The 20,131-nt window shown below is 45.9% G+C and overlaps 1 protein-coding gene across 2 annotated transcripts; it reads right to left on the bottom strand.

Moving 5' to 3' along the window:
- Positions 1-1,471: 1,471 nt before the first annotated feature.
- Positions 1,472-20,089, bottom strand: ZNF174 (zinc finger protein 174). 2 transcript variants are annotated; one of them, XM_045542426.1, is made up of 3 exons: positions 18,831-20,089; positions 17,578-17,800; positions 1,472-1,628 (listed from the first exon to the last, which is right to left on the bottom strand). In XM_045542426.1, the coding sequence occupies exons 1-3, from the start codon at positions 19,230-19,232 to the stop codon at positions 1,612-1,614; spliced, it is 642 nt and encodes a 213-aa protein (XP_045398382.1). In that variant the 5' UTR covers positions 19,233-20,089; the 3' UTR covers positions 1,472-1,611. The 2 variants fall into 2 exon arrangements, with proteins under 2 accessions (XP_045398382.1, XP_045398381.1); XM_045542425.1 differs by lacking the exon at positions 1,472-1,628 and adding an exon at positions 12,245-13,295 and having other exon boundaries at positions 18,831-20,078.
- Between the last annotated feature and the right edge of the window lie 42 nt (positions 20,090-20,131).

The raw sequence follows: 20,131 nt of genomic DNA, 5'->3' as shown, positions 1-20,131 counted from the left end.
TAGCTTTGTGGAGCCTTTGAGTTCACATTCAGAAAGCGAGATGCCTAAATCACAAGTAAGCGTGAAATTGCAGCTCTGGTCAATGCCATAAAGACGAGTTACGTTTTGCTATATGAGAAGGTATAAGAGGAATTCACGTAGCCCTGGAGGTCAGGGAGCCCGTTTTCTTTTGAGAAGCGCTAAGAGCTAAATAATGACTTGGTGTTAATTAGTTGGAAACTTCAGCTACTGTGTCAGCCGACCCCACGTACACTAAGCTTTTCCTGTTCACCTGTACTGTCACTATTTCCAGGGAAAAATGATCAGAAATTGGCAAACCGAGATGCCCAACCACACCCCACAGAGAGATCAGAGTGTGACATTCGCAGGGCCAGCCCTAGCTGGTATGAGGCTGTCCCCTGAGCCATAAGATGAATGTAAACTTAGGTACCCTGGACTTCCCTCCCCTTCAGAACTGGAATGCCTCCTGATACAAGATGCCACCTGGGGGCAGGAATCCAACCAGCAAAATCATGATCCTGGTCCTGAAACTGTCATTAGTGCATTAGACTCCTCTGTCACAAGAAGGTAGCTGGGCCAGGGAGGCTCTCATCCACCTCTGGGAACTGCTAAGGCCAGAGATGCCCATCAAGGAGCAGATGCTGGAACTGCTGGAGCTGGAGCACCCCTGAGCATCCTGAGATCCAGACTGGGTTCAGGACCAGCATCCTGAGGGTGACAAGAGGCAGCAACCCTGATGGAAGATTTGCAGAGAGAGCCCAGAAACTAGGGTGTTGGGTGAGAGGGGTCAGAGGGTGACCCGGACAGTGAACACAGATAAGTGATGGGCTCATCTCCTTGGGAAAAGTAGGTGGGGGCAAACTCTGCGCACATTTTCCTTCTGCATCCTCTTCCCCCAGGTCTTCTGAATCCTAGGCCTCCATAAGAATCCACCTCCCCAAGCTCTGAGTTCACCATTATTTTGGCTCAAGGCAGAACCACACATTTGAGGTATATATGGGCAGCTCAGAGTAGAACTAAAAGGGAAATGAGAGAGCATTTTGTGTAACCCCCTCATTTTACAGATAAGGAAATTGCAGTGGGGGTGTCACAGGCTCAGTAACTGGCTAGTTGCAACACTTAAATGGCACCCAGGCCTTCAAGCTCCTAGCCCAGGGCCTTTTCTACTATCCCAAGCTGTCTCCTGCTCAGGTCCCACTGCAGCAGCATGCTAGCCGTGTGATCAGCTAACACGCCTTGTCAGGAAGTCATCTTTGTTTCTCAATAAGACCTATGTCTGGTTGCACAACTCTGTGAATACACTAAAAACCACTGAAACTATATACTTTAAAAGGATGAATTTTATGGAATGTGAATTATATCTCTATTAACAAAATAACCTTTGAAGTAAAAAAAAGGTGAAATATATATTTTTAGTTGCAATAAAATATGTACTTAAATATATAATATGCAAATTTTTTAACCTGTCAGAGGCATGAAAATAATTTATGCTACTAGCTTACCTTATTTTTGTGCAGACTTTATAATAAAGCTGGTTTTGTTTTCTCTGTTCAAAGAGTATCTTGCAGGATGAACTGTTAGAACTGTCAGCATTTGTAACTCATCTGTGTGTCAGAATTTGCTCCATACTGTCCAACCCAAACAAAAATCAAATAAACTAGATGTTAGTTTAATAATATAGTTCCCCAAAGAATAAATGAATAAAAATAAAAAAAGACATGCTCTGGTTTAGGCACAGTTTCCTTCCTTAGAACCCACCTGGTGCAAATGGAAAATTTCCAAAATGTGTTTCAAAGAACTGAGCACAAGAGCATTTTCATCAGGTTTGGGGAAGGGCTGTGGCCTGCCAGAAAATCAAGATGAAAGAGAAGCAGACGCAAGCCTGCCTTCCAGAGGCGAACTTCCTGCCCAGCTCCTCTGCCCGCCCAGACTGTAACTAGGTCCTGTTACTCTCTGGGAACAAACTTCTCCATCTGGGAGAACTTTCTGCTCAGCTCCATTTCTCCTTACCTGAGGGCACATTCCTGACTTCTGGTGTAATCTCCAACAGCCACACCTTTGATTTCTCCAAATCCTAGATCAGAGAGGATTCTCATTTTCCTCCTCTAGAATAGACTGTCTTTCCCAGGAAATCATCCTGTTCAGTGTGGTATATGCCTCAGAACTGGACATCCCAGGGCATGCTCTCTGGAGGTTTCTGGGTCCCCAAGATGCTTTATTTAACCTCCCTAAAAAACGCTACCTGGCATGCTCCTTCCCTGCATTCAGAGCAGGTCAGATTGACAGATATATACAAAGTGCTTACTTTGTGTGGGATTTTCTAGAGGCTAGAACATGATCCCTTCATTTCCCTTTCCCTCACCCCTGTCCATTCCCTCTCCAGAGTATTCATGGGAGCAACAAGGACTCCAGGGGCAAAGGCCTGCATTGTGAAAGTCCAGCCTATTAGAACTTAAAACAACTAGGACAGTCCCCCAAAGAATGTTTCACTGTGTAAAGTGGCAAGTTCCCCTTCTATGAAAATTTCTTAACAAGAGCTTGGGTGATAGTCTAGCAGAGTGTGGTGGAAAGATCTATGCCACAGGTAGAGTGTGGACAATCTTGTTTTTTCTTCCAGCAATAGACTGACTTTGAAAAGCTTTGTCAAGAGGATTATGGAGTGGTCAGATGCAAAAATGATCACCTGCCAGTTTTGCCTTGCCCGCTGGTTGGCACTTCTGGTGGTGGCTGGACCAGTCCTATGTGAGCCACCCCTAGGGGACCAGCCTCTTGAGGGCTGAGGCATTTATGCCTCTTGTAGCTGTTGCCTTAGGGTGGCAGGGCACTCGCTACTCTGGAGGCACATAATCAGGTCCTCTCATTTAAACCTTCTGAAGCAGGTAGCAGTGTTCTCATTTTGTAGCTGTAGAAACCGGTTCTGAAAGGGTAACTAGAGCCAGGATTGGATCTAAGTCTATCCAAAACCGAAGTTCATGCACACTTGGCTACACTGAATGGTCTCCCAACACTGCTTAAGGTTTTCCAAAAGGTTAAGACAAGTGACTTGGCCGGGCGTGGTGGCTCATGCCTGTAATCCTGGCACTCTGGGAGGCTGAGGCAGGAGGATCACTCGAGGTCAGGAGTTTGAGACCAGACTGAGCAAGAGCGAGACCCTGTCTCTACTGAAAAATAGAAATAAATTAACCGGACAACTAAAAAATATATAGAAAAAATTAGCTGGGCATGGTGGCGCATGCCTGTAGTCCCAGCTACTCGGGAGGCTGAGGCAGGAGGATCGCTTGAGCCCAGGAGTTTGAGGTTGCTGTAAGCTAGGCTGACGCCACGGCACTCTAGCCTGGGCAACAGAGTGAGACTCTGTCTCAAAAACAAAACAAAACAACAACAACAAAAAAAACAAGTGACTTAAAACTCTTTCTCAGGACATTGTCTGGGACCCAGAACCCCTTGCTCCATGTGGCCTGTATGTCTCTGTGTCAGTTCCTGGGCTTCTCCGTTTCCTAAGACTATGGGACAGATTCCTTAGACTCTATCAGCTTGGAACTTCCCTCCTGTTGAACATGGGACACTGACCCTGTCCTCTCATGACAAAGCTATGTCCTCAGCACAGGTGTCACCTGCCACACAGACACACACACAGACGTGCCCTTGTTCCCATGACCTCATACCTCCAAGGTGGACCCAGTTAAGCCCTAATTTGTAACCTTCACCTTTGGATGTTCTGCTCTCATTAAAGCTGCTCCTGTTGGGACAGACCTCCTTCTGCCATCCTGCTGTCCTCACTCCCCACCCTGGTGCTCCAGGCAAGCCCCTTTCTAGACCTCTTCCCCTATTCCTGCTTTCAGGTACTCCAGGGACACTAATGTACAAGGCCACTCTCTGAAGACTCTGATGGCCTTGTGGAGAACTTTTCATTTTGTTTCTGAAAATTATGTATTTGCAAAAAGTAAGAAGCACATTATTCACAATAGCCAAAAGCTGGAAACAACCCTAAGGTCCACTGGCGGATAAACAGATAAGCAAAATGTGGTACAGACATGCAATGGAGTGTTCACCTTAAAAAGGAAGGAAATTCTTGACACATGCTACGGCATGAATTAAAGCACTGTGCTAAGTGAAGGAAGACAAACAAAGAAGGACAAATCCTAGCACTCTGGGAGGCCGAGGCAGGAGGATCGCTTGAGGTCAGGAGTTTGAAACCAGCCTGAGCAAGAGCAATTCCCCGTCTCTACCAAAAAAAAAAAAAAAGGACAAATACTGTATTCCACTTGTATGAGGTACGCAGAGTAGTCAAATCCATAGAGACAGGGAGCAGAATGGTGGTTGCCAGGGGCTGGGGGAGCGAGAGATGGGGAGTTTTAGTGTTTAATGGGGATGGAGTTTCAGTTTGGAAAGACAGAAAATTTCTAGAGATGGATGATGGTTGCACAACAATGTGAATGTACCTAATGCCACTGAACTGCACACTTAAGAATGGTTAAAACAATAAATTATATGCTATGTATATCTTACTACAATAAAAAATTACATTTTAAAAAGCCAATGTAAAAAGTAAGTGAGAACAGCATGAAGGGACTTCTGGTTTCTGGTTCTGAATGTAGGAAGCTCGGACGCTGTCACTCCATCCTAATGACAAGTAAAAAGCTGAACAAACTGAAAACAAGAAACCAGCAATTCTTAGATCTGTAAGAGAAGTGAAGTCACAGGGCAAACAGTTGCCTCCTAAATTGGAAACAAAAAGGCAGATACAGAGATTGACAACTTCCCAGAGTTACCTCCAAGGACACCAGTGCTGGGGAAGGAAAACCTGAACCGTAAGTGCTGGGGCTCAGTGTGGACACGTCTGATAGTTAAAAACTCCACGGGGACTCAGTCACTGGGGCCCCCGCCGCTGTGTGAGTTTTACCTACAGGAGCCCCACCGTGTTCTCACGGAAATGTCGGAGAAGGGACCCACACTGGAACAGGATGGAGCGCGCTGTTCTTAGGGAGCCTGCTCTCAGGAGAAGCTGCTTAACTGCAGCCCGCCCTGGTGGGGTGTTAGCGGAGCCTGGCTGACCTGGGGGAAAGGAAGTATCTGACTCCAGCCCTCTCTGTCCATCCTGTCCCACCTAAGGAGGGGAGAAAAAACCAGAAACGTGTGACATTCCCAGTCTTGGGGCGCAGGCTCAACAAAAGGCTGAGACCGACTCATAGGACTACAGAACGCTTTTCCTCCCCCACACCTCACCACCGCATCACTAAAGGCCTTTGCACAGCAGTTCCTTTCACCCAGCACATCATGCCCAGCTCACAAGAAGAAATTACACAGCATCCTAAAAAGCAAACTTGACAGTTTGAAGAGACAGAGCAAGCAGCGGAACCAGACACGGCAGGCATGCTGAAATGATCAGATCTGGAATTTAAGATTCGTACGCTAAGGCTCTAATGGATAAAGTGGACAGCATGCAAGAGCAGATGGGCAGTGTCCGCAGAGGGATGAAATCCTAAGAAAGAACCACAAATAAAGGCTAGACATCAAAAACACTTCAGCAGAAACGAAGACTGCCTTTGATGAGCCTGTTAGTAGACTGGACATTGCTGAGAAGAGACTCTGAACCTGAGAATATATCACAGGAACGGCAGGCTGGGCGTGGTGGTGGCATCTGTAGTCCCAGCTACTCGGGAGGCTGAGTAGGAGCATCACTTGAGCCCAGGAGTTCGAGGTTACAGTGAGCTATGACTGTGCCAGTGCACGCCAGCCTGGGGGGTGCAGTGAGACCTGTCTCTAAAACAAACAAACAAACAAGACAGCAGGAAGGGCCATGGAAGAAACACGGGCTGTGAATGAGGGGAGAAAGAGAGGTTATTCTGCTTTGGGCCACCCTTTTCTAGGACACCAATTTTATTAATAAACAGCCCTTTGGAGAAATTATTCTCCCTTTCCAGGACATTATCTCCTGTGACCACAGTCCCAGCAAGTGCTAAGTCAGGAACATAGGACTTTTCTTCCCTCAAATCCTCTGTGGGCCTCTGTGGTCATTCCAGGCCTGAGTACTTGGACCCAAAGAGCTTATCGGGAGATTTCAAGATGCTTGGTTTCATGTGACTGATAATTTTGTCTTCCTTTTATAAGATCCTTTCCAGAAAACAAAACGCTTTCACATACACGTTTCCTCTTCGCCAATCATGTGAGGGAAGCAGGGCAAGTCTCCCATTTCCAGTGGAAGAAATAGGTTTGGAGAATTTAAACGACATATCCAGGGTCACAGGCTGGAAAATGACCGAGCTGGGTGTAAACCCATGCCTTGGTTTTAGCTTGGTACAGATTCCACCCCCTGGTTTGTTCATGGAGCCCTGCTAAGCCCCAAGTCATCCCCAGGAACGAGGTCAGTTCTTGGGGTGGCTCAGCCCTTATCTGGTCCATCAAGCTTCTGGAGCCAGGAGTGACATTTGGAGAGCTTCCTCTCACTCTGTCCTCAGAATCCCAGTGGCTATAGCTGAACCACCACCCCTTCCTGTCCAACTTCTGAGGTGCGATATATTTGAGGGTACCTTTGCTGGTGTGGGCTCACAGGAGTGCTTGGCACTGACTCATCCCGTTGGTCCTGGGTGGAACCCACAGGGAGGCTTCAGAAATGCCCCGGTTCTGAGCAGTGAGAAGGCAAGTGTCACAGGAACCTGGCTGGAACTGGGGACACACGGTCTGGGAGCAGCAGCAGGACAAGGGTGCTGGGCCACCAGCTGACCACTCTGCTTCCACTGCCCTGACCCGAGTCAGAAGCAGCTACAACTCCTGCCCTGGGCACTGGGTCACTGGCTGTGGGGCCTGGGGTCAAGGCTTCAGGCTGTGGAGCTGTCCACCATGTTTTCTTTTTAATTGAGATATATAATTCACACATCATAAAATCTACCCTTTAAAAGTGTACAATTCAGTACATTCACAAGGTTGTGCAACCATCACCCCTGAAAGAAACCCAGTACCCTTTAGCTGTCACTCTCCATTCTCCCTTACCATAGTCCCTGGCAATTGCTTATTTGTTTTCTATGCAACAGAAACTGTATGCAAATCTATGGATTTGCTTACTCTGGACATTGCATAGAAATGGACTCATGATATGTGGTCTTTTGTGTCTGGCTTTTATCATTCAGCATAATGTTTTCAGGGTTCAGCCATGTTGTAGTGTCTGTCACTGCTCCATTCTTTTCTATGGCTGGATAATATTCCATTGTACGGATAGAGCACATTTTGCTTATTCATTCTGCCTACAGTATTCTTAGAGTGTGTCCCCGGTATATCTTTTAGGTGGTCCTGTTCCAGCTTGAAAGAGTCAAGCTGCTGGGGGTGGACTCAGATGCAGCCCTAAATCAGAAAAGCCTGCCTAGAATTCTGTCCTTGGGCCACTCCTCAAAGCTCAGGTATCTCAGTCTCCTCTCCCCACTGACTTGCGTCCTCAGGGACTTTGCTTTCTCAGCTCGTCTTTCTCATCCTACATTCCTCCAGACTTCAGGGCTTCGGTAGGTTCAATAAGACCCACCAGCCCAGACCCCCATCTCTGTCAGGCAACACAGAGGGAGTGATTTGCAGCACAGTGATTAAAAACACAGACTTTGAAATCAGACCTAGTCCTAATCGTAGGGCTATTTACAAGTTGTTGTGGTCTAGCGAGTTACTTAAACTCTCTGAACTTGTAGTTTCTCTTTCAAATGGGGACAATAACTATCTCCAGGGTTGTTTTAAGAATTAAATTAGGTCCTGTACATAAAGCACTTACCAATGTCTGTTGCTTGTTAAGTGATCAATAAATATTTTTAGTAGTGGAAAATTGTTTATTCAAGAGCCTAAGGCCAGGCGCGGTGGCTCACGCCTGTAATCCTAGCACTCTGGAAGGCCGAGGTGGGTGGATTGTTTGAGCTCAGGAGTTCGAGACCAGCCTGAGCAAGAGCGAGACCGTCTCTACTAAAAATAGAAAGAAATTAGCTGGACAACTAAAAATATATATAGAAAAACTTAGCCGGGCATGGTGGCACATGCCTGTAGTCTCAGCTATTTGGGAGGCTGAGGCAGGAGGATCGCTTGAGCCCAGGAGTTTGAGGTTGCTGTGAGCTAGGCTGATGCCATGGCACTCTAGCCTGGGCAACAGAGTGAGACTCTGTCTCAAAAAACAAAACAAAACAAAACAAAAAAAAAAAAAGAAAGAAAGAAAAAAAGAAAAAAAAAAGAGCCTAAACAGAACTATTCTAAAAGAATTAAAAATTTTTTCCATTAAAAAGTTCTGAGCCACGTGTGACTGAAGTAGTGGGTAGTCTGTGGCCATGGTGTAACCTGAAAGGCTGCCAGGAACTGGTCTAAGTGGTGCCAAAAGGACCCCAAGCCTCATTATCCATTCACAGGAATGCCATGCTGTTTCACTGGATAATTCAGGAGTCAGGACAATTTGGTCACTCGTGTATTTTGGCAGGTGACAGGTCTTTTAAAGAGATGTACTGCAATTGTGTAAAAGTATATTATAGCAGAACGGGAGAAAATATTTCCAAATCATGTATCTGATAAGGACTGGATTCCAGAATATTTAAAGAATCTTTATAACTCAATAATGAAAAGAGAACCCAATTAAAAAATGGGCAGAAATTTTGAATAGCCATTTCTTCAAAGCAGATACAGAATGGCCAGTAAACACATGAAAAGATGCCCAACATCATTAGTCATTAGAGAAATGAAAATCAAAATCATGAGATACCACTTCACCCACTAGGATGGCTACAGACAATAGCAAGTATTGGTGAGGATGTGGGGAAACTGGAACTCTCATGTACTGCTGGTAGGATATAAAATGGTACAGCCACTTTGGAAAACAGTTTGGTACTTCCTGAAAAAGTTAAACATAGAACTACCATATAACCCAGCAATTCCACCTCTAGGTATATACCCAAGAGAAAAGACAACATAAAAACTTGTAATGTCAATATTCATAGCAGCATTATTTATAATAGCCAGAAAGTGGAAACAACCAAATGTCCACCAATCAATGAATACATAAACATAATGTGGTCTACCTATACAATGGAATTATTTGGCAATAAAAAGAATAAAACCTTCATGCATGCTACAGCATGGATGGACCTTGAAGACACTATGCTAAGTGAGAGGAGGGAGACTTCGGGGAAGGCACAGAAATGGGGAGTGACTGCTCATGGTTAAGGGCTTCTTTTTGACCTGTTGAAAATGTTTTAAAATCAGCTTGTGGTAAAAGTTGCACGACTGAGAACATATTACAATACACTTTAAATGGAAGATTTTTCAGGTATGTGAAATATATCTCAATAAAGCTGTAAAAACAGCATTTTTTTGTTTTAGAAACAATTGGAGGAAATTTCAATATTGTCTAGTAGGTGGTGTTCAGGAGTTATTTCTAATTTTGTTGGCAGTGATAATGGTATTATGGGTTGGGTTTTACAAGTCCTCATCTGCTAATGATGGAAAATGCTCTTTAGAGAAATCTATGGTGCCCAGACCCCCACTTGTCTGCTGGTGCTTCCTCTCTCCTCTCATCTTCCTGGGGACCTGGGAACCAAATATCCTGAACAGGAGTCAGCCCCACCCCAACATAGGTAAGGATACGGCAAGGCCCAGAAAAGACAGCAGAACCTCACAGGCTGCTCCACAGGCAAGGGCTACACGTGAAAGGAGAAAGACTCTTTTCTTACACTGGGGTGCTGCAAATGGTAGCTGATGGCAAACCAGCAGGTCAGTGTTTCAGGCTGAGGTCCTCTGGTGGACCACGCATGGGCAAGGGGGCTGGGGGGACACCTACGTCTGAACGCAGCACCCACGGTCCTTCTTCCAGCCATTGGGCCCTTCCTGACCCTCCTCAGCTGGAGTTGAGCCTTATACCTGGAAAACCAGGCAGGGGAGGCGAGGCAGCATCACAGATTTGAAACCTTTTGGAAATGAATGATGTTCAGAGTGGTGATTTTGTCACGTTTATTCAAGGTCCACAGTTGAACAGGTACCCAAAGACAGTTATTAAACAGTCATTGATTTTGTAATCAGGAGAAAGGAAACACACACACACACACACACACACACGGTTCTTCAAAACACACCAAGCAAGAAAAAACTCTTATTTAAAGAAGAGTCTCTGTGCCAACTCTTATAAATAAGAAAAGTGGAAATCTATGCTCTTTCCCTTTTTGGAGAGATCTCCTTTGACTGACCAAGTTGATTCAAGACAGACATGTGTGGCAGGCTGACTCATGGCTGCCCTGTCTACATCTTAATCCCTGGAACCTGTGAATGTTACCTTATATGCAAAGGAACTTTACAGACATTATTAGGTTAAGGATCTAGAAATGGGGGGATTATCCTGGTGGGCCCAACGTATTCACAGCAGTCCTTATCAGAGGCAGGCAGGAAGGTCAGAGCCAGGAGAAGGTGATGTGATGACAGTCTGTAGTGACGTACTTTGAAGATGGGAGAGGGGGCCATAAGCCAAAGAATGCAGGTGGCTACTAGAAGCTGACAAAGTCAAGGGGACAGATTCGTTTCTGAGCCTTCAGAAGAAACCAGCCCTGCTGACAGCTTGATTTCAGCTGAGTGAAACTGATTTTGGACTTCTGACCTCCAGAATGGTGAGAAGTTTGTGGTCATTTGTTATTGCACCAACAGGAAACTAATACAGGTGTGACTATGACTTGCATGTTAAAAGGCAACAATGAAATCAGCCTGGAAAAAGGGAGGAGGGCGGGGGGGAACACCTGACCAGGGAGAGGCAGCAGGCTGGAGTAGGGTGGGGGCAGGCCGGATACCGAAGGTAAATTCTGTGATTTAACTTAGTAGACAGAAGGGGATCAGGGCCTAATGGACCACCAAAAGCTACGAGAAAGGCCAATGGGCTTTCAATAAACCTCCGCCCAAAAGACAGGTGCCTGTCTGTGCAGTCAACAGACTGTCACAGATCTCTGAATTCAGGCAGAAATGGGCCTGGAAGTTAAAGTAGGGGTCCCCAACTATTCAATTAATGAACATCTATTTCTCTTGGCTGGGCATGGGCTAAGTCCAAAAGCTAAAATGATGGAAGAACAAGGCTCTTGTCCTGAAAAAGCTTATATAGTGTATAGTAATTTCCTAACTTCAGCACAAATGACACGTTGGGCCAGATGTCTGTAGTGGGGGCTGTTCTGTGCCTGCAAGACAGCCAGCAGGACCCTTCAGAGGCCAGGAGCAACCCTCTCTTCCCCAAGTCATAACTAAAAATATCTTCAGGCATTGCCAAACGTCCCCTGGGGGGGTCCCACGTTGAGCATCCCCAGTGTATGGAGTCTAGCAGGCAGGCAGACCCACAACTACAACACAAGTTGTCAGGGAAGGCCTTGTAGAGCAGGCAGCTCTTGGGAGATGGAGGAGGTGGAAGTGTGGGGGGCACGGCAGGAACTAAAGGCAAAGGAAACAGCGTATGCACAGTCCCCAAGTGAAGACTCACAGGTGTTCACTTGTCCCAAGATTCTTAGGGGCAGAACACAGGTCGCAGCCCCAAGGTGACTGGCAGTGACTTGATACTGGTGTTTTACGAAGAAGGCCACCTGCCCCGATTTTCTGCATGAAGTGGTGTGCTAATCTGCCCAAAGTTTTCTCTAAACTGAGAAGTGAACTGGCTTGCCCAGGGTGACTGAGACTTGTATACTGATTGAGTTTTAATTTCCACTTTGATAAAATAAGAGGGTGGAATTAGATGATCTTCTCAGCCTAGTTCCAGGAGTCTAATATTTTATATTAATATAAATATATTTTGTCACTTAAAAAATGGTATTGAGGTAAAATTTACATGTCATAAAATTAACCCATTTCAGTGATTTTTAGTTAATTTGCCAAGTTGTGTGACAATCACCATAATCCAGTTTTAGAACATTTTCAACACCCCATTTTGTTAATCTTAAAGCTAATGGCCTAAGTGAGAAAGGAGGATGGGAAGAATTCCCTCTGACATTTCCTCAGCAGCCTTTATCCACTTCTTGCTTCTCACTGTAGCTTTTCCCCGGATTGCAGCAACCTGCGTGGATGTTCTTTTTCTAAATCCAAGGTGCTTTGATACAAAGTGATCCCTCAAATGCATTTTTCTTTTTTTGCAAAAAGTACCATGTAATTACTTGGAAACCCTCTGCTCACACAAACGTACATACCCTCACTTAATTCATCCTTTGTTATGAACAACCAGGAATTACAGAAAAGACAATGGAGGATCTATTTTCCAATGAACTTTGCCTTGAAATTCTGGTGGTCACTCATCTTTATTAAAGAAGTGTGTGCATGATAAAAATTGTCTGGTATGACAGCAAATGCATAACTATATATATATAATTTACCCTTTAGCATATTTTAGAGGATAAGTAAAGCAACCATGGGACAATTTAACAATAAGCAGCCACCTGCTGGATCCTCCTGATTCTCCCTCGGTGATCTCTCCGCTCTCTGCAGAGACTGCAGTTCTCTTTGACCCAATGCCTGGACCTGCCACCTCTTCACCTTGTCACTGTGCATGGTCAGGCCCTAGCCAGCCTCTTCTGGGGCTCCTTACCAGTGGAATGTGCACCTTCATTCCTCAAGGGCCTCTTGCTTTCCTTGTAAGTCACACAGACAGTCTTTGTGATTTACATGCAACTAAGGGGAAGGAGAAACATAAATACCTTCCCGGTGAATCTAAAGCATGGATCACTCCTTTCAGTCCCCATGGTGGAGCCTGTGATGCTGGTGAAGATTTGAGCTCTGGCGAAAGCTTTTCCCACACTGGCCACACTGGTATGGCTTCTCTCCAGTGTGGATCCTCTGGTGCAGCTTCAGGGTTGACTGCCGCCCAAAGCAGTTTCCACACTCTCCACACGTGTAGGGTCTCTCTCCTGTGTGGACTCTCTTGTGTCTTTTCAGCTCTGAATTCCACGTGAAGCTTTTCCCACAGTCATCGCACTTGTAGGGTTTCTTCGCTGAGCGTGTCGGCTGGTGACCAAGACGTTGCAAACGATTGCTCAGGCTTCTTTTACCTCCTTTGCTTTTCTTCAGCTCTCTCAGCGGGTGGCTTTTTAGGGGGCTGCTGACGTATTCTAGTTCCCTGCAATGTCTCTGGTAGTGAGCAAATGGCTTTTGAGCATTTGGGGTGCTGACCTGTCTCCGTGACAACCGAGTTTCACTCGTATTTGCCCCTCTCGGTTCAGGACTCTGCAGACCATTTCCTTTGGATCTGCCAGCTGACACAGAACATGGCTTTGCTCCTTTAGCCCCTTCCTGTTGTGGATTTTCCTTGTTGTCACTTTTCATTCTGGGGGCTTCTATAATTAGAAAGAATATGCTTCATTTTTTTGGTCTTGGAAGAAAGCACTTCAGCAAAAGAATTATGAAATACTGCAAAGTTTCTCAAAGGGTGGCCCTCCACTGGCAGCTTCCATGAGACTCATCTGGGGCACTTACTAAACAAGCAGATTCCTTGCTCCTCTCCCAAAGGGGTGAGTCAGAATCTCTGGGGGTTGGAGCTGCAAATCCGCATAGTTAACAGGCTCCTGGAGTGATTCTGATTTATATTAAAGTTAGGAACTAAATTCTTCAAGCCCCTCCCTCCTTCCTATCTTTAGGGAAAGGGTTAGGAAAGGAGGAACAGGGAAAAGGAAAACCATCAGAACTGAATATCAACTAATGAAAGAAGGTAGAGAGTTGAAATTTCAACACTGAAAATTTCACTTTATAGTATGGTGCCTGAGCTATTTCAACAAATACCCTTCATTTAATGGACATTTACTGACACCCACCTTCTCTTCAAAGGATGGTAAATCCAGTGCCTGTGGGATTTTCCTTCATTACATATATATGTGTTTAGAAACGGGAATATGGGCTAGACAAGTAACTAATTATAGAAACCCCCTACCTTCTGACTGCTAGCCTTGAAAATCAGGATGGAAGTGAGGTGGAAAGGCCTGTGGGAAGTTGGAGGATATGGAGCAGTGCTAGCTGATAAGACTTGCTATAATGTGGACAATCTGTGAGTGTGTGTGTGTGTGTGTGTGTGTGTGTGTGTGTGTGAGAGAGACTGAGGAACTGAATTTTAAATTTTATTTAATTTTAATTAATTTAAATTCAAAGTTTAATAAATAGCCAACACATTTATGGTCAACTGCCTTTTGACAAGGTTCTGAAGACAGTTCCATGGGGAAAGAATATTCTTTTTAACAAATCATGCGGGGACAGCTGGATTTCCACATGCAAGAGAATGAAGTTGGACCCTGCTATGGTCTGAATATTTATGTCTCCCCTCCCCAAATTCATACATTGACTCTTAGTCCTTAGAGCAGTGGTGTTGGGAGGTGAGGCATCTGGGAGTTGATGAGGTTATGAGGGTGGAGACTTCATGAATGGGATTAGTGCCCTTATACAAGAGGCTTAAGGGAGCATGTTTGCCCCTTCTGCTGTATGAGGACACATGGCAGGTGCCATCTATGAGGAATGGGCCCTCACCAGACACCAGATCTGTTGGTGCCTTGATCTTGAACTTCCCAGCCTCCAGAACTGTGAGCAATAAATTCCTGTTGTATATAAATTATTCAGTCTATTTTGTTATAGCAGTCTGAACAGACTAAGACAGACCCCTACCTCATACCACATGTAAAACTTAACTTAAAATGGACCAAAGACCTCAGTAGAAGAGCTAAACCTATCTCTCTTTATATAAGGGTCTAGTATCCAAAACACATAAAGAACTCTTACAATAAAAAGACAAACTGCCGGGCTCGGAGGCTCACGCCTGTAATCCTAGCAATCTGGGAGGCTGAGGCGGGTGGATCACTCGAGGTCAGGAGTTCGAGACCAGCCTGAGCGAGACCCCGTCTCTACTAAAAATAGAAATAAATTATCTGGACAACTAAAAATATATATAGAAAAAATTAGCCGGGCATGGTGGCGCATGCCTGAAGTCGCAGCTACTCGGGAGGCTGAGGCAGTAGGATTGCTTAAGCCCAGGAGTCTGAGGTTGCTGTGAGCTAGGCGGATGCCACGGCACTCACTCTAGCCCGGGCAACAAAGTGAGACTCTGTCTCAAAAAAAAAAAAAAAAAAAGATAAACAGCCCAATTTAAAAATGAGCAAAGCATCTGAACATTTCTCCAAACAGGATATACACTTGGCCAACAAACACATGTAAAGATGCTCAACATCAGTCATTAGGGAAATGCAAATCAAAACCTCAAGGAGATGGCACTTCACATCTAATAGGATGGAGATAACAAAAGATGCTGACAATAACAAGTGCTGACAAGGATGTAGAGAAATTAGAATCCTCATACTCTATTAATGGGGATCTAAAATGGTGCAGCTGCTTTGGAAAACTGTCTGGTAGTTCCACATAAACGCTAAACATAGAGTTACCAAATGACCTATCAATTCCACTCCTAGGTATTAAATATATACCCTAGTTTTTGTGTCCACACAAAAACTTGTCCACAAATGTTCACAGCAGCATTATTCACAATAGCCAAAAAGCAGAAACAACCCAAAAGTCTATCAACTGATTAACAGATAAACAACATGTAGTATATCCATATAATATATATTATTAAGCCATAAAATGGATAAAGCACTGATATGTGCTACAACATGTATGAAGCTTAAAACCATGCTTGGTGAAAGAAGCCAGACCAAAAGACCACATATTGTATGATTCCATCTATATGAAATGTCCAGAATAGGAAAATCCAGAGGCAGAAAGTAGACTGGGGGTGGGGAGGGGGGAGAAATGGGGAGTGACTGCTAATAAGCATGAGGTTTCTTTTTGAGGTGATGAAAATGTTTGGGAATTAATACTGGTGGTGGTTGCACAACTTTGTGAATGTGCTAAAAACTACTGAACTGTACACTTTAAAAGGTTTAACTTTATATGTGAATAACATCTCAATAAGTAAAATTTAAATAGCCACACATGGCTAGTGGCTACTGTATTGGACAGTGCAGCTCTGAAGGAAGGTACTGGTGGATCTTAGGGATGAGGAGCATGGGAATCTGCCCCCTTGGGGATCAAATGAAAGGAGACAGAGCCAGCACACACATACCCAGCTGTCTCTGCTGAGGCAGAAGGGAGTGTGTGGGGTCCACTTTCTTCATGACCATGAAGGCCATAGGTTATGAGGCAGGACCTCAGCCAGAGTCACAAACTTTTCTACTGAATGCCACAGGCTCCATTTCCTGAGTTCCAAAAATCATCAAACCAAAGTGCAATGACTTATATTCCCCCAAATTCATATACTGAAATCCTAACTCGCAAGGGGATGGAATTAAGGGGGAGGGGCCTTTGGGAAGTGATTAGGTCATGAAGGCTATGCCTTCATGGGAATGGGGTTAGTGTCCCCATGAAAGAGGCCGGAGGGAGCTTGTGTGCCCGTTCCACCATGTGAGGACAGAGAAAAGTTGGCAGTTTGCAACCCAGAAAAGGGCCCTCATCAAAACCCCACCATGCTGGCACTTTGGTCTTAGACTTCTCAGCCTCCAGAACTTCGAGAAATGCATTTCTGTTGTTTATAAGTTAGTCTCTTGTATTTTGTTAGAGCGGTCTGAACAGACTAAGACGCAAAAGTGTCACTGAATGTACCAGTGTCAAGAAAGTAAGGCTCTAGTCTTGTAACCCTCCTCTCTAACCTGCTGACTGTATTTTGTATTCACATCATCAAGGCTAGCCAAAGTGTCACTGTCATTCAGTCTTAGAGATCACTGGACTGTGTAGAACAGCACCAGCAATTACACTGGCATTGTACCAGAGACAGGGAAATAAACCCAAGGGTTTAAAGCACAAACAATGTCACAGAGGAGGAAGAGAAATAATATGGAGTGGGGCTTTTTCTCTACTTGCCCCTTTCTATTAATAAACATGGCACCATTTTAAGGAATGAAACTCAGCCACAGCTTGCATGGAAGTTCATTAGTAGTCACATTTGGATCTGTCTTCACTACAAGAAGCTCTGAAAGGGACAGAAAAGTAAGTACTAGAATAATTCTGTCATGCACTGGATTGTCATATATCCATTAATAGAAATGATAAAAACATTCTTCTTATTTATAATATCATCACCATTCTTCTAATAAATGAAATTTTTTAGTGAATAAAAATTATTACAGGCTGGGTGTGGTGGCTCACGCCTGTAATCCTAGCACTCTGGGAGGCTGAAGCGGGTGGATCCTTTGAACTCAGGAGCTCGAGACCAGCCTGAGCAAGAGTGAGACCCCGTCTCTACTAAAAATAGAAACAAATTAGCTGGACAACTAAAAATATGTATAGGAAATATTATCCGGGCATGGTGGCGCATGCCTGTAGTCCCAGCTACTCGGGAGGCTGAGGCAAGAGGATTGCCTGAGCCCAGGAGTCTGAGGTTGCTGTGAGCTAGGCTGATGCCACGGTACTCTACCCTGGGCAACAGAGTGAGACTCTGTCTCAAAAAAAAAAAAATTATTACATACAACATTTAACAACACACACACACACACACACACCTGGTCTATGCCTTTACAGAACCATGAGATGCTTTGATGGAGATAAGGGGGGCTGATGAAAGGGAGAGAAGAGGAACAGAGTATTTACCTGTCCCAGCTAATTTGGGTGTTGGTTCCTGGAGTAGCGGGGATTTCTCCCAATGACAGGGGCTCAGCTGGTCATGAGATCCTGCCTGGGAAGGCTCCTCCAGGGAGCTCTCCCTGAGATCTCTCCTAGGAGTTTGCAGTTGAAAGTCTGGCAGTTCCTGTTCTCCAAGCTGGGATCCAGTTTTCTCCAAGAGCACCTTCTGCCCCTGCATACACACAGCCACCTAGGAACAAGCCGCATCCATTAACACCATCCACCAGGACTAAGGGCAGCTTTTCTTTCACCGCTCTATAATGAACCCTTTGCCTTGGAAATTCCTGATAATGGTCTAGAGGTCAGCTTTCATAGAGACCACTGAAACCCTCAAAGGAATCAAAGGGAAGGGCACACAGAATGACAAGAATGAGGCCGCTGTGAACTGGTGAAAACTTCTTGAGTGGCTGCCCCTAAAGCTTGGGCCTTTCTCAAGGCCTGGAGTCAAAGTCATGAGAGGAGAGCTAGCACAAATATCAGGGTCAGTCATGACACTGGCCCGTGAGATTCCGACCCTACACACCACCCCTTCCCTACTTCTGCTGGAGACAGGCCTTGTAGGAATGGGAAGCAGTACGGTAAGGAGCTATTAAAAACCATTCTTACCTAATAAATTGTTCTGCCAAAGGCTCTCCTGGTAAGGACACAGGGGTCTAAGAGGACTGCATCACCCCTGCTCCCTAACAGGTTCCATTTTCATTCCTGCTTGCTTCCTGTCTAGACCCTGACTGGGGTCTGACTTGGGGCATGAGGGGTGGGCAGGAATAGCAACACTGGCTAAATTAAACCGTAACTTCCTAATCCAAAAACAATATGCCAGACGCTTCACTGGAACAAGGTCCAATGAAGTTCCCCAAAGTCAAATTCATACCCAACAGGATGACCTTGCCTGCTAAGAATTCTGATTGTTGGAAAAATTTAAGAGGAATGGGTGGGGTAAGATCTGACAGCAGAAATTTAAGAACCTTAAAACTACTTCTTCTGGTGACATAAGGCCCATAAAGGAATGGTAAGAACCTTGGTCCTCTACTTCCTCACTGGATGTCAGTAGCTCAGTTTTCTGAAGACCCGTTACAACTGACAGGAGGTTCCCAGATAGAGGCAACTTTTGAAGCCATCCAGTCCATTTCTGGACTCTTTAAATAAGGAGGGATCCAGAGACCAAATATCACCCAGATGAAACAGAAACCCTGGGGACCATGAGAGAGGACCCTCCTTACCCACTGCTTTGGTTTCTTGGATGATCTGTGAAAATCTTCCACCAGGGTCACAATCTCCTTGCTGCTCATTGGACATCGATGCCTGACCCGAGCCTGGATCTCGGGGGGCAGGATGGTCAGGAACTGCTCCATCACCAGAAGGTCCAAAATCTGCTCCTTGGTGTGTAGCTCAGGCTGCAGCCACTGATGGCAGAGCTGTTGGAGCCTGGAGAGTGCCTCTTGGGGACTAGACACCTCTTGGTAACAGAACCGTCTGAAGCTCTGGCGGGAGAGCTCAGGATCCGGGCAGTTTTTTGGCAGAGTAGGCCCCCGTTTCTCTTCTAGTTTTGTTATTATGTGTCTCTCTTGCTTGGAGGAAGCTTCTGTGTTGGAACTCAAAGTTATTTCCATTTTAGCTGCCATTTTGGGGATCAAGAGACAACTTCTCTCTCCTAGTAAGTGGGTCAAGCCTTTGGGATCATGACTCTGGAAAAGTCTCTCTGAATGCTAGCAAGAGGGTGGAAACCGAAGCTCCTATGAGGATGCTAGGGTGCTAGGGAGGACAGGATGCAGAAACAGGGCCTTCTCATTTGCTAGCCTTTACCCCAAACTCTGAAGACAAAGCAGTCCCTGGCAGTGGGAAGAATTTGTCTTTCCCTCGACGAATTTTTTGAACTATCTTGCAAAGGAGAAAAGTTATAACGCCCTAAAAGGACACCGGGGAAAATACTTCTTTGGTTTCAGTAATAAGCACACAAGGTCTCAGACGAAATGGGCAATACGACCTAACGGCTGGCAGAGAGAATCCCTGGGAAAAGTTCAAGCTGTCTCACAGGTAGCTTGCGCTAACTCTCCCGCATCCTGACTGAACCCGACCTCGAGCGTATCGACGAGAGCTAGAGGACAGAGCCAAGCAAGGCCACAGCACAAGCCCGCGGATGTGAGTTAGCGGCGAGCCTTCCGCCCTCGGGCGATGCGGCCGCGGTGACTGCTCGCTCCCGAGGCGCCGCAGGCCCGGCGGCTCCGGCCTCCAGGCGGCCCGGCTCCGGCTACGCGGCCCAGCTGGCCCCGGGCCTGGCGAAGCTGTGGCAGTCCGGCGCGCAGCGCAACTACACAGCGCGGGGCGAGCTCGGGCTGACGCCCGCGACACCACTATGCGGAGCAAGCCGGCACTTCGCACTCACCTACCGCCGACTCACCTCTCTGGGAGCCCGGGCCCCGGCGCTCGGGAGCACGGGCTGGGGGCGGAGCCGAGGCCGCGCGTCGCAGGGACGCCCACTGGCTGCCGAGGAATTGCCGCGGGAGGGCCCGCCTCATCCCCA

The sequence above is a fragment of the Lemur catta genome, chromosome 2 (genome assembly GCF_020740605.2).
Source record: "Lemur catta isolate mLemCat1 chromosome 2, mLemCat1.pri, whole genome shotgun sequence".
Taxonomy (NCBI): domain Eukaryota; kingdom Metazoa; phylum Chordata; class Mammalia; order Primates; family Lemuridae; genus Lemur; species Lemur catta.
This window is presented reverse-complemented; position numbering and strand designations above follow the sequence as displayed.

Bases quoted from the DNA above. Each gene is read 5' to 3' on its own strand.
- ZNF174 (XM_045542425.1), bottom strand. From the start codon at position 19,232: ATGGCAGCTAAAATGGAAATAACTTTGAGTTCCAACACAGAAGCTTCC. The intron at 17,801-18,830 runs GTAAGGAGGGTC...GCTTGTTCCTAG, and splicing joins CCAAGAAACCAAAGCAGTGG to GTGGCTGTGTGTATGCAGGG. The intron at 13,296-17,577 runs GTAAATACTCTG...TTCTAATTATAG, and splicing joins ACCCAAATTAGCTGGGACAG to AAGCCCCCAGAATGAAAAGT.